The following is a 14,802-nucleotide window of genomic DNA, read 5'->3' as shown; positions in this document are numbered from 1 at the left end:
CACTGGAAGTCTAATCCTGATTGAAGAGATAAAAATTACTCCTTTGCAGTTGCAAGAGACCATTTTTGGGCTGCTTTGTTTTCCCCATCTCAGCCCACTTCATGCAAATATGCAAACTCCTGCAGATTATTTTAATGTTGCTTTTCTCTGATTGTCATATGTTAGAGAATGACCAGCTCTGATAATGTCAGATGGACTCTACTGATGTCCATAGCAAGTAGTGGATTTCTCTAAAACTGATGTGCTTTGGAGAGAAGAATATTATCTTGTTGCTTCTTTGGATCAGAGAGCAGAGGGTAGAACTCTGTTTGTCATCTTTAAATGTCCATCTAGTAAAGAATTTGGGCCTTTTTTGGCTCTGCTGAATCTGAATGAAAAGCTTCTTGGAAATAACAGTTCCTACACGCATCCTGCTGTGTATATTATTGTGCAGCTCTGCTAGAGCGTATATGGTTCCACAGTCTGGCCAAATTTTGTGTCAAAATCTCGGCCTTGTGGTCCAGCCCAGACCTGTGTGACCTTGTGAAGTTTTTACTTGCTCTCCATGTTTTTCTTTTGAACAGATCCACAGATATTTTTTCTTTCTGTGACTAGCTGAGAAAACTAAACTTATGTTTGGAGAAAATTCCAAATTTACTGAGAGTGGAAGTCAGGTCAGGAATGTTTAATCTAACTGGTGGGTGGGCTTTGGTTGTCATAGTAACTTAGTTCTGTCATCCTATGTTGTTGCTTAGCAGGAGCAGCCAGGTCATTCCATAAATCATTTCTGTCATAGCCGATGGTGATGCATTCCATCTGCTCTATCAGTGCATGCCATAGTCTGCACACTTCAAATCCCTTGCTTCATCCCATCTGCTTCTTTTACCACCAGTACACACACAGAGCACACTTTTCACAACTGTTCAGTAAGTAATATAGCAAAATCCTTTTTGAGAAAGGGAATAATAATGTTTGAAATGAAAATGATGTGTTTACATTTCAGAGGCTAATGCACTTTGTGAAAGTGTATCTGAGTTAGCAAAGACTTTTTTAAAATACTTAAATCCTATTGATTTTTTTTAAAGCCAATATCTGTCTTTTTAGATATTAAACACCACCACTAGTATTATTAGGAAGAATTTCTAGTTTTAAGATTCTGTTGAGGTACATCTTACAAAGGCCTTTCATGTGTGAAACATCAGAGGCTATAACATTTCTTCCTCCGTTTAGGTATTAAAGACCATACAGAATACTGAGTGATTAAACATGTAAGGCCAGATAATACATTTGCAAAGGTTCTTTTATTTTAGGTTTAAGCCTGGATAATTGTGGTCTTAATCTCAGGGTAGGCAAGAAAGAGAATTGTTCATGAAAGTATTTACACAAAGTTCCCAAAGCCCTGTGGATTATGCATTAGTTTGGATAATGAACTAGTGTAGATAGGAAGAAAAGAAAATCTGGGCATTTGTGCCATTTCTGATGTGTTTCCCTGAACATTTGCCAAACAATAACCCTTTAAGAGTTTGCCCATGGAGGGTTATATGGAGGGAGAAACATCTGGTTTATTTCAGTGCCTAATACCAAATCAAAACACTTGGTCTTTAATTTAGAGGAGATCAAACAGGAGGGCTGTTTAACTTTGTTGATTATATCAGACCTCTTTGTGATAACTTATGTTTTGATTCCTACTTCAGTACTAGGGTACAGGCCTTCATGTGATCTGGATAGTTAAATGGCAAGTGGTCTCCTAACTAAAGAAAAGAAAAGAAAATGTAGGGAAGTTGACTTTTAAAAGTAATTCATGAATTAAGTTTCTTTGTTGCTTTAGACTCAATAACATTAACATAACAAAGCTTAACTGAAATGTACACTGTAGTGTTTAAAAAATTGGACTAACAGCTCTGAGGTTTGGCGCTGTGGGCTCTCAATTGTGCAGCTTTTGTCTAAGACTCCTTTCATTAGATACTGGCATATTGGCACCCTGCTGATTGGAATGGACCATGACTGATAGGAGGAGGAGTTTCATTTGTTGCAGTAAAACGAGTCATGTTACCATTTAAGCCTGGCAGAAGGTGTCAGAGATGTTCATCGTTGGTCATTTAATAATATAGCAGCCATGGGTTGCATGCAGAATGAGTTCTAATTTATATTTAACCTGCGGCTTTTAACAGTTTTTTTCTTTTAAGAATGATATTTTAAAAAGATTGCTACGTAGACAGCTGAAAAAGTGGCTATGCTGGAAGAAGGCCAGGAGTCACTAGATGCAGTTTAATTAGGCTGCAACTTTATTCCTAAATGTCTGGGCGTATCTGGCAGATAAAAATGTGCAGTACAGGTAATTCCATGATCCATGTACGTTCAGTACACCCACTGGGGGAAGTTGATGTCAGCCCTCCCACTTTACCCATACTGGTCCCTGGCCAACTCACTGCTGGGATTTTATCAAATTGTGTCCCCTTCTGAATAAAGGCTGGGAGAAGTGGGGGCTATAAAGACAGGTTTGGATCCGGCCATACCAGTGATAGGAGTTCCAATCTGGCCCCATTTCCACTTCTTTAATACCTCTTTTTAAATCCTTTACTGATCCATTTCATCTGATCCTTATGTCCCTTCCCTGTAGAGTACTTGATCTGGGCAACCTTCTCAGGCCTACAAAATAAATTGCTATATGACATTCTAGCCCCCATTTCACATTCACTCTGACAAAGTCTCCAACTGCTGTAGGAAAGGCAAAAAGCCCCCATGTCACTTTGGCCAATCTGATGCGGAAGGAAAAATCCTTTCCTTCCCCACAAGTTGGGAGTGACTAGAGTAAATCACAGAGCAGATCATAACAAACCCTGATATTTATCTACTCCCATGGGTGTCAGGTTTGGTGCTTTTTTATGTGGTCCAGATAAAAGAGGGCATTTCCTTCACCAGTATGGACTTAAATAGTCCCCCTCTTCCATTCTCTGTCTCTCTCTCTCTCTTTCTCTCTCTCAAAGAAACATACACCATTTCCAACAAACCAAACTGTCCCCACCATTTAATGCATGATAAGAACAAATTTTCTTTTGGCATGACATGTTTTGTTCAGACATAGAATTTATGTCGTGTATATAGCACCCCTTTCTTTGGAATTTTTTCAGTTTACATAGCAAATTTTGCAAGACACTGTAATCAATACTTAGTTGTAATTTTATACTTAGTAGAAGTTCTTTCATTTAAGTCACTGATCTGTTGAATATTTCCAGGGGAGGGTTTACATATATTTTCCTCTCTAGCTCACGTGGGCAAAATGAGTTGTGTGTGGTATTTTTTGTTTATCAACTTTTATAACTATGAAAGATCAAGAAAGTATATGCAGTGTAGAAAGTCCTGCTTTTGACAGCTCTGGAAATATAATACTAATCCACTGGCTTCCAATTTATTGTCATTTTACCACTGAAATGTGAGATTGTGTTTGTGCAAAGTTATAACTTTAAATGGAATGGACCAGTGAGTAGAGTGGTGAATGCAGTCTGAGACTGCAAAACACCCTTCTAAAGGAAAAAAAATATTCCAGTCATCTGAAGAAGTGGGCTGCTGTGCCCACAAAAGCTCATGATACCATCTACATCAGGGGTGTCCAAACTTTTTTCAAAGAGGGCCAGATTTGATGAAGTGAACATGCGTGAGGGCCGACCATTTTGCCTGACATTCTTTGAACCATTACAATTAAATGCAAATTAACTATTTTATGCAAAGTTTATTGCAAACGGCATACTTTTCATTTCGTCACATGGATGACAAATCTAAACAGGTGTTAAATCACTCTGCCTTTCATATCTGAAGGCCAGATGAAAAAAAAAATCCAGGAAGCTGAAATATATGTCAGGAACATTGTAAAGTACATTACATATTATTGGTAATAAAGGTTGTCTGTCAACTTTTAAGTTCAAAAAATATGAACAGGAACATAACACCAAGTATACATGTTGTGTCCAAATATATTTATAACTGATTTAGACCAACTGACATTAACTGAGATTTTACAATGTATTCATCTCAATACATATGGATTCGTTGGGGGCCATAAAAGACAGATATTGGCAAATTACCTGGGGGGCCGTATTAAACCGGAACACGGGCCGCAATTGGCCCCCGGGCCGGACTTTGGACATGCCTGATCTACATGCTTCATTAGTCTATAAAGTGCTACCAGACCATTTGTTGTTTTTTAAGTTTAAAGGATAAAATGTTTTTGTCTCTTCTAGCCCAAGAGTGATAGAGATTTGAACTCATGACCTATTCTATGACTGTATTCCGTATCCCATTACTAGTTCCTGGATCTGTCCAGTTCCTTGTCCAGAATAGATTTTCAAGGAGCTTGCAATTTTAGATATTAATTGGAAATTTAGATTTAATTTGCTGTTTTATCCAAAGTCACCCTGCTGTCTTATTATATAAAGCAGTGGTTTTTCAGATTTGGGTTGGAGGCCCACCGGAGTAAGATGCTGGCAGGCCCGTGAAGCTTTGTTTATCTAAATGTCCATACCCTCGGAGCCTCGCAGCTTCCATTGGCTGTGGTTTGCCATGTCCAGCCAAGAAATGGCAAACTGCAGCCAATAGAAGCTATGAGACTCCATAGCTACGGATGCTTAGATAAACAGAGTGTTGCGGGTCCATGATTCAACTTTGTAAACTACTGATACAAAGCATAGAAAAAGATTTACAGTGTTGCCAAGTTAGTAATAGTTTTAAATATTATGTGTACTTGTTGGAAGCTATTTGTCTATCAATCAAAGAGAATCTTTATGTGCAAATTAATATTAATAACAGCATAATTTGATTATTTTATTTTGGTAGGTGACACTGGTAATTAGAGTTCAGTCCTGTATCTGTAGACTTGTTAACTTGACTTCCACAATTCTTCTTGAATTTAATACTAAAGTTCCTGGAGTTTGTAAAAAGCATATTTGGCGCTGTTTTTTTATAACTACTTAAAAACAAAATCTCTGTGGACTCTGTGGCTATTTTAATACCTTCCAAGTATTAAAACAGCTATGATTTAATGAACCAGTCTTTTAACCAAATTAACCGTGGTTTCAACTGAAAGTATAAAAATGAATCCAAATAAACAGATTTTTATTTTTACGTAAACTGAGATAGGTATTGATAAATGTGTACATCCTTTTGTTGTTAGATTTATTCTCCTGACCATACAAGCAGTAGCTTTCCTTCAAATCCATCAACACCTGTTGGATCACCATCACCTCTCACAGGTAGGATCTACAGCTTGTCAATAATTTACTTGCTATTTTGAAAATGTCTTTGTTGGTTTGACTTCTCGATGAAATCCAGGACAGTTTCCATGCATATCTAATGGCACTATGGCTGTTGACAGTAATCTTTCAGTTTATGATTTGTAGAATGTACTACAGGTTTAACCTCTTTAATCTGGACTTTGCTAGTCAGGCAACATCCCTGGTCAAGCATCTTTGGCAACCAGGGGTTGGAGCACTCATGGTAAATAACCAGCAGGTTAGAGCCAGAAGTGTTGCTGGATTAGAGAAAAACAGAGCCCCAGTGTGGCCCCCCAGCAGGCTCTGTGAGCTGAAGCAATGGAGCCCCAGAGGGGCCTGTGTTGGAGTGGTAGAGTGCTCGGGGAGTTGGGAGCAGAGAGGCAGCATTGACGCCTTCTCTCCCCTCCCCCCCCCCCCGCCCCGGCAAATTCATTGGTCTGGAAAATTGATTAGTTTGGGATTGGTCAGGTCCAAGTGTGCAAAGTTCAACCTGTAGTATTCCACCTTGATTATGACTGGTTTTCATTGCTGTATTTGTTAGTTTCAATTTTAGCTAATAAAAAAGCCCCTCACCTCCAAACCTTAGTTTTGTCTCATTTACATTTTATTTATCTAATCTTAGCAGAATTCGATTTTTTTTATCTGTTTAAATTTTCAGGTGTGAGAAATTTTGGAGTTGAAGCATTTTTTAGTTTTATCAATTTAAATTTTCACAGTTGTGGGAAATTACAGGGGCAGTCACAGTAGGAATTCAGACAATAATGATTTAATTACAGTAGACATTGAGATTCAGAATGTTAAAATTTTTAAACAGTTAAAATATAAATTGTCAACATCACATGTCAAAAATTCAAATATACATTCTTAGATCAAACTCTGAGAGGTTTTCTAGCAACATTGTTCTTACTTTGCTTGTCTGTAAATTTTGATTATCATCTCCAAATATTGTGTGTGTGGGGGGGGGGGTGATAAAATTGACATTTACAAATGTTGACTGCTAAAAATCTAATCTTCCAAAGCCTCAATTTAACAGATTTGAGGGAAAAACCTTGATGTATTTCTTTCCTTGTTTGTAATTGAAACACTTATTGCTGTTAGGGTTATAATAAGTATAATATCATTTTTGAATAATTATTTTATACTGTCTTTGGCCAATTATTTAAAAAATGCTGTTTTGCTAGGAATTTAGAATAAATCACATAAAAGTAATCTTATTTGCAATTATAGAATGGTAAAACTTGATCTGTATTAAAAAGTCTATTCTTTGTTAAATGTTTTTCTCTACTCTTTGAGAAACAGCACTCAGTGTTTGAGGGTTTTTTGTGGGGAGGTTATGTTTGTTCACATTCACAACAGAATACAAGATAATAGTGGAGTAGTTTTCAAACACAAGTTATGCATACCCTGTGAAATCATTCAATTTTGGGGTGAGGACAGGTTTTCATTCATATTTCTCACAAACATTTTCATAATGTGAGGAAACATACTTGCAGTTTTCAAAATATGTACTCAGTGTTGCAGCCAATTCTGTCCCCCACACTTTGTGTGTTAGTAGTGTGAATTTGATAATAAGCATTCTAGTGTGGAGATGAACTATGAGCAGCTGCTTAGAGCTATTAGTGAGTATTGCAGCTTTCACAGACACAGTGGCCTCAGCTGTCTAGTAAAAGTTGAACAGCTGTTCTGTACACAGAAAGAATTGTGAAAGCCCCATTGACTTAAATTTGTTGTTTAACAAAGAACTGGAATTATAGGCAGGATGATGTAATTTTAACCCTGTTCATTCGTGTAGTACAATTTTGATAAATTATTGGCATAATTTTCACATCAACCTGTTTTCCTACTCACAGTTATCTGATGTATTGACACAAACTCCTAATTGATTTTTCCTTTCCTTCTTGACCACTTTTCAGCCTTTTCTTTTATAAAATTAGTTGATAGTGGAAGTTGTGGGAAGACTCCAAGTGTCTTGTCATTTAGAGAAGTAAATCAATAAATATCTTTGCATTAAAAAAAATCAAAGAAGTAAATAAACTCACCTCATCCATGCTTTTAGCTATATTTAGTGGATGCTGTGCTAATTTTCCATGCCTTCAGCCAATGAATGAACATCTCCAGGCTGGCATGGCATATCTACATGACTGCTTTAGGTTTCTTTTTCTATAATAACTGAAAAATGCATGTTGAACTGTATAAAGAAGGGATTAATGTATTTCTTTGATTCAGTGGATAAAATTGAAGAAAAATGGCTTGTGTATTCTTGTTCTGCAAAGATGGCAAGTCAGACTGTATAGGTTTATTCAGTGATGCAAAATCTTTGTAAGCACTGTAGACTTTCTTGAGTGACATTCATTGGTGGAACTAACATTCAGTTGTATGGAATGGAGACTTGAGTCCATGCACATCTGATTTTCATCCTCCACCACTACCTTAGTGTCCTAAATTTTTCAACAGGTGAGCTCCCCAACCTCACAATTTGATCTCACTAATTGCTCTGCCAAATAGCACTGGAATCCACTGCAAGGGAAAGATCAACATATCTTTTAGAAAAACGTCAGTCTTGATTTTAAATTTACTTGTGATAGAGATTCTACTGCAATCTTTGATAAGTTTTTCCAATTACTCTCACTTGGAAAAAACTTAAAAAACAACAAATAGTCTTGCAGCACCTTAAAGACTAATAAAACATGTAGATGGTATCATGAGCTTTCATGGGCACAACCCACTTCTTGAGATGAATTAGGAATGTTGGGTTTTATTCACAACTATGCCACTGATATTCAATGAGGAAAAATTCAGTTATTACTATTATATTTATTGTTTTACTCTAGGCAGCCATTCTCTTCTGGACCAACACAAAAAACTTCCACCATTACTAACTTGATAAAAGTGATAAAAAATAAACACAGAAAGTATCCTAAAATAAAAAATAGTGTTTTCTGAATAGTGTATTAAAACACTTGATATATCTGGTGTTTGGTGGCTGAAAGAAACCCCAACCAAAAATAGTTTAAGTGAAATAGAATGACTACTGATGATGCTTTTTGCCAAACCTAAAATGGCTGCTGACACATTTAATGGAATGCTTAGCATTCACCTCTCTTATCTTTTATATAATTAAAAGGCCTTGTTTATTTGTCTAGTTATTCTAGGCTTGGGTAACTCATAATTCATTCATTATTTAATTGCAAATTAGGGATCAGGGAGCAAGAATTCAGAAATTGAGATTGCCTTAAAACTTTGCAAATCTTTTTTAAAACAATAACTTTAGTGTTTTTTATTTGCGTTCTGACTTTTGAGCCTTTAGTGTTCACTTTCTCAAGCTTTTCTTTGCAAGAATGAGGACTTGAAATGCTCATTTCTTAAGGAGGGCTACCATAACAAAACTCCAAGAGCTGGAGCTTTAAGCAAAACTCCAAATCTTGTCATCCAACAATAAAATCATGAGCAGCAGTAACTCCTTTGTCTCACTTTCCCTTGCCTGCATTGAATCTCAATCCTGAAAAATCTTACTCACATGCATTACCTTTCTCACAGCACTTCAGTGGGACCTGTATGTGTGTATAAAATTACACATGTACACACTTGCATGATTGGAGCCCTGGCATTTTGAGAATCCCTTCCTGTGGGATTAGAGTCAGTCACTTAAAGAATTAAGGGAGCAGGAGGGAAAAGCCTGTTGCAGGCCCTAACATATGTTTTGAAGGTAAGAACATGGTGAAGGCTGGACTGGGAAGGTGAAAACTACAGCACTGAGATTGTTATATATGACTCCTGGAAGTCTTCACTTCTCTGGCTTATTTGTTTTTTCCTGCAGTTGTGTGGGTGCTGCAGAACTAGTGGTGTCAGAATGCTTTTTAATGTAATAGATAGATTTAATGAATAAACTTCAGTAAGAGTTAATGTGGAGAGGCAAGCAGGAAATTAGTGCCATCTGGCAACCTGCATGGTCATGGAAACAAAATACACCAGTAATATTAAAAAAAGTGCACCATTATTACTAGAAGTGTATCTAACTGCAGGTTGCACTCGGATATTATTGTGAGAGGGTTCCAGCCAAATAGTTTTGCTCTGGGCATAATTATAGTGAATAACACTTCTGTGGTCCAAAATGAAGTGGTACATTGAACACTAGATGAATATGTGCAGGTTTAGAAGTTTCATATTCTGAGTAGATAAGTAAGCTGCTTTCTTTCTGAGGTTTTCAGTTTTACATTCTGCTTTTATTTATTTCTTTTTGACTAATATTTAGGATAAAACTTTTTTTAGGAAGTGGTATACTCATTCATTGCTATAAGGTAATGCATTGCTATCCATTAAACTGCAATTAATGGATTTCCATAAAAAGTTACTGTCTACTAAAATGTTTTTTTGGCATTGGATTGGTAGGGTCCCTGAGCTGAGCATAAAGATTCTGAAAGATATTTAGACAACATTTTTGTTAGCTGTAACTGAGTATTATTCTCAGAAGTAAGAAATGACAGGTGATGCTGAGGAGAGAATAGATGAAATACCAAAAATAGCTAGGAGAGGTGAAAATTTATGTTTACGCCATGGTACTCTGATATTTATTTTGAGAGAAAATCCTAGGACAGTCCTGGCAGATCTGTGCTTACATAAAATCAGAGATTCTGTTTTCATCTTAAACTTTGAAAGGAAATGTCAAAGATGTTTTTGCTGTTGCGCAGGATGCAGTCATTTTCAACATGAAACTCTTGTTTTAAAGGGTAACTGCGGATCACTGAATAAAGGAAGTATAACCTTATTAAACTTCTTCCCAGTTTTCCAGGCACAGAGCTCTGGCTGGTATTAAAGAAACAAGCCCACAGGCTCTTCTTATAATGAGTTGTTTTGGATTGTATTTCCATAATTTATTAATGTAATTGCTGTATTATTGCATTTGTGTGGCTAAAAGGAAGCTCTCTTTAATGGACATGGTAATACATGTAGTGTCTTTATAAAAGATGCATTATGAGCTGATAAGAAAAATATATGAACTACTTCAGGCTTTGTGTTTAGATGGTTCTTTTTCAGTTATTGCTGTCCATATCTAATTATTTGTTTCTAAATTTTACATGGTTGTGAGTATTCTATATGGCATATTAGAAAGCTTATATTTTAAATTTGCAATAAAATATTAGTAATTTGAATATAATTGCTTAGCTTGCTGTATAAAGATTTTTTTCTTCAGCTGAAATGAAATATATTCTAATTTACCTTAAACGCATTTGAGATAACAGACATCTCTCTCACACACACACAAATTTTGCTTCCCAAATGTGGTATGCATAATGTATGCAGAAGAATTTCAGATGTAGTAGATAGAAAAAACTGATTTAGAATAAAACTAAGCAAAGTATCAGGATTTTATGGATAAATGACATCAAAACAATTGTTAACTTCAGTTCCACAGCCACCTGAATTTTAGTTATCAATAAGCTAGTATATATTCTTAACTGCTTTAAAGGCATCATTGTGCATCATTAATTTAAAACAAAATTCAATAACATTTTATCATGATATTGGAAGAGACAGGAGCTTCACATGTATAATACACTGCATTAGTCCACTGGCTTTTTTGGAAATCTGAATATATAACTTTTTATATAATGACCAGTTACAGTAGCTGGGGTCTTTCATCAACAACAAACATTTAAACCTGCAGGTGCCAGTGTCTAAAAATTGTCAATTATAGAGAAAAATGAAGAAACTTAATATCCTTTGCCAAATCTTAAATTACCCTGACTTGGTAAAAATTACAGTACAGTTCACTATATTAAAATGTGTATGGTGTATAAATGCATGTGTTAACCTGCACAGTTTTGACAGGTGCCAATCAGTGGTCTAGGACTGGAGGACAAGCTCCCTCATCTCCAAACTATGAAAACTCTCTCCACTCCTTGGTAAGAATTTGTTTGAAGCTACATATTACTTTTTAGCCAACTGTTGAAAATTCATTTTTGTATAAATCCTGCATATCGTTAATAAAAACAGTAGGATATCATTAAAAATGAATTCTTTGCTAACAAATAGTCTGGTTTAGTTGAACAATATAAGATATGCAGGGTGTGTCTTTCACCATCTGTTCCATGGGCATCAAACTTCTATGCTAAGGACAGCTGGTGCTAAAATACTGTTTTGAGATTCCAATACCTTTTCATAAACCCATAGCTAATTCTCATCTAAAGCTCACTTTGTAGAGTATAGATGAAGTACAATATTTCCTATCTTTACATTTGTGTACTTTTCTTTTCTTTCTTACATGGTAATTCTGTGGGCTTTTGTCACTACCCTATCACTAAAATATTAAATTGAACATTTTAACAAATACTTATTATGCACTTACTGTTATTGAACTGAAAAGGTCAGTCTTTCTATATAGAAGAAAACAAGAAAAAAATAGTATGGGATGGAGGGGAGGTTGTATATAATGGGTTGAGAAATCTCTAGAGGCTTTTAGTTGCAGTCTTCCCTTGCTGTAATATGTCAGGAAGGGAAAATAGAACTCTTAGAATATCAAGCAAGGCTTTATTTGTTAATAATTCTAGTTTCCAAAAATAAATTCCTTTTTTCTGTGACTAACAGAAATAAATGTAAGAGAAAACAATTTTTCCTTTTCTTTACACGTTTTTCAATTAAAAGTAAACAATAATGCATCTTAGAATGCTAACATTATAACCGCAGTTTTGAGCGTTTAGTCTTTTCATAATCAGATCTCCATTGCATTAACTTGACTAACATTTTATGCTGACGTGCACATCAGCTGTTTCCTCACCTCTTTTTTTGAATTAATCTTAACCTGTGCTTTGCTTCCTGTTCTGTCTTGACTTTGCCAGAAAAATCGAGTTGAGCAGCAACTTCACGAGCATTTGCAAGATGCAATGTCCTTCTTAAAGGATGTCTGCGAGGTACTATTTCTCTTCAGATGGTGCCTTTTTGTGTTTCGGTTAATTCTACTTACATATTCCTATTAAAATCTTAAATTAGAAAAAACATTTTTTGCCTCCAACACTTTGCCATTTTATTTTCTAGAGCACTGCAAGATCAGAATCATCTTTGCTTATTTCTTTAAAGAAACAATAAAGATAGGTATAGAAAACTATTTTGTGGTAGTGTGCAGAACTCATGTATTTATTAGGACAAATGTTCCAACGTATGCTTGTACATTTAATTTTTGAAGTTTGTAACAAAATTTCTAAATCTGTGTAGAGTTAGTTTTGGAACAATCACTTAAACCTTCAGGCTACCACCTTGCCCAACCTTTATAACCATGTACCCCCAAAAAAGCCACTACCTTTCTGAATTCTGATTAGGAATTGTTACACAAAATGGTGACACTGATTTTATATTTCTTCCTATGAACTACTAGACTTTTTATTTTTGGTACTCATTCTATTTTTGTTTCCTGTTCAGGCTATGTAGTAGAAACTAAATAACATTACTTATCTTATGGTATGCTTTGTTTTAAGAAGCAACCATTTCTGTTTCTGAGATGGCATTCAATTCACATCTCTAGATACCTTATTCTTTTTCCTGTTTATTTATAGTGCTGGTGGGTGCTTTTGAAGCCTTCCTTTTTGATTTTGTATTTCATTTGTTGTCTTTCATATCTCCCAAAGTAGAAACCATTACAATATACAGTAATGAACTAAGCAGATGTATATAAGTGACCTTTAGTACTCCTCTTAACTCTCAACAGCAATCTCGAATGGAGGATCGCTTGGACAGACTTGATGATGCCATCCATGTGCTACGAAACCATGCTGTGGGGCCTTCAACAAGCCTGTCAGGCGGCCATGGAGATATACATAGTTTATTGGGGCCATCCCATAACGGGCCAATTGGAAGCCTAAATTCAAATTATGGAGCATCTAGCCTCGTAACAACCAATCGACAAGCTTCAATGGTAACATTTTTTATAAACACATTAATAATTAGCTGTTTAGTCTGAAATTCCAATCTCATTAAATCACAGTAGAACCTAAAAAGTTAAAGTTTGACTGGAATTTGTACAGTGTTCACTTTCAGTGAAATTTATCAAGAATTCTTGAGATGCACTACTGATTATATAGGAAGAAATGACAGACTGCTGCACCTGCTACTGATTTCCAATTAGAGGGTTTTGGGGGGTGGAGCACCAACGGAAGGAGGAAAAAAAACTTAGACTTTGGCCTGGTCAGTGGCCCATAAAATCCTGCTGTGACCATATGCAGAAAGCTGAGACTTTCTGCTGAGAGTATTTGAGCTTATACATGCATTTTTTCCAGATGTGTAATAATTGGCAGAACAGTTTTCTCCTTAAAATAGTGAATAGGGAGATTGAGTGGGAAAAGCAGTCAAAAAGGACAGAATTTCAAGTGTTCTGGTCTGGAAAAGCTGTTTATTGTAAATTGGAGCTAGTCTTCAATAGAAGATGCTGGCAGAAGACTGGAAGGAAGCTGTTGGAATGTGGAACCATAGTGTTTACAGACACAAAATTTAACTTTTTTTCAAATGAAAAAAGGTTTTGAGCACAGCTGGTAGTGTAAATAACAATCAAGAGGAAACCAGTTTTAAATTAATCCCTAAGAAGAATGGAATAATTCAATCCATCTTTTTTAGTTTCTTTTAAACTTGTGACCCATTCTGAGAAAAATGATATTAAGACTATTGTAGATCCAAAATGTATGTTTTAAGCATTACATATTCTAGCAAATGAAATCTGCTTCTAACTTTGCTGCCTTTGCCATTTCTCTCCCAACAAAAATCTTAAACAAAAAAAGGTTTTAAAAATGCTTATTTTGGTGTGCCATGTGTTTGCATGTTTACAGTATAATTTTAAAGATCAGTTACATGCTGGGAAATTTTCTATTATAAAACAGATTCACAGCTGGGAGTTGAGTGATCAAGGCAAAATTTCACCTATCATCAAAATAATTAGATACCCCGATTGCTGAAGGGTTTGTATTCTATAAAACAGAATTAGTTCCAGGTTTTCCTATTCACTTGTCAGATATCCATTTATATTAATTTCAGAGCCAGTGTAGTAAATCTCAGAGACTGGTTACTTTCCTATAAGCAGGTTTGTTGTTGGTTGTTGGTTGTTTTATTTTTCAGCAGCATAGGCAACTTCGGGCATTCACTTAATTTCACAATAGACTTTAAGTAATGAAGCAGGTTATGTATAAATGCTTTGAAATTAGAATTCTCTCTTTATGTTGCCCATACATCTAAGGAATGCTATAAAAGATAATTTCATGGTATTCCTATACATAGAGACTGAATTTGAGTATTATGGTGGAGAATTGTATCCCCTTAATTGAAAAAAAGTCTCTCTGAAACCACAGTAACATGACTGTTTTAGCAAAGGAAAATGCTCTTTCTGAGGTACGGAACCTTCTGATCTTTCTCTTCTCTCTGAATTAGTTTACGCAGTTAGTATATCTCCTGTTTCTCTGTATGTATGAGTTGTGGCTCATTTATGTTGAGCCTTGGAGACATCTGCCCACCTTAAAGATGTTCAGATAATCAGCATTTTCTTTGAAATGCCACATACCAACATAAAGTATTTTAGGAT

At 35.6% G+C, this 14,802-nt stretch overlaps 1 protein-coding gene across 6 annotated transcripts in view; it reads left to right on the top strand.

Annotated features, from left to right (window-relative positions):
• The window catches only part of TCF12 (transcription factor 12), a 350,149-nt gene that overhangs the window by 310,687 nt on the left and 24,660 nt on the right, over window positions 1-14,802 (top strand). For 4 of the 6 annotated variants that reach the window (XM_075897314.2, XM_089782003.1, XM_089782004.1 and 1 more), the window contains 4 exons: window positions 5,147-5,225; window positions 11,076-11,149; window positions 12,083-12,154; window positions 12,946-13,152. In XM_075897314.2, coding sequence (XP_075753429.1) covers window positions 5,147-5,225; window positions 11,076-11,149; window positions 12,083-12,154; window positions 12,946-13,152 — 432 coding nt within the window. The remainder of the gene's footprint in view (window positions 1-5,146; window positions 5,226-11,075; window positions 11,150-12,082; window positions 12,155-12,945; window positions 13,153-14,802) is intronic. The other 2 variants (XM_089782005.1, XM_089782007.1) reach the window with 1 other exon arrangement.

Source organism: Pelodiscus sinensis, chromosome 14, assembly GCF_052426305.1.
Source record: "Pelodiscus sinensis isolate ZL-2025 chromosome 14, ASM5242630v1, whole genome shotgun sequence".
NCBI lineage: Eukaryota > Metazoa > Chordata > Testudines > Trionychidae > Pelodiscus > Pelodiscus sinensis.
The sequence above is the reverse complement of the archived record's forward strand: the minus strand, read 5'-3'. Positions and strand labels throughout refer to the sequence as shown.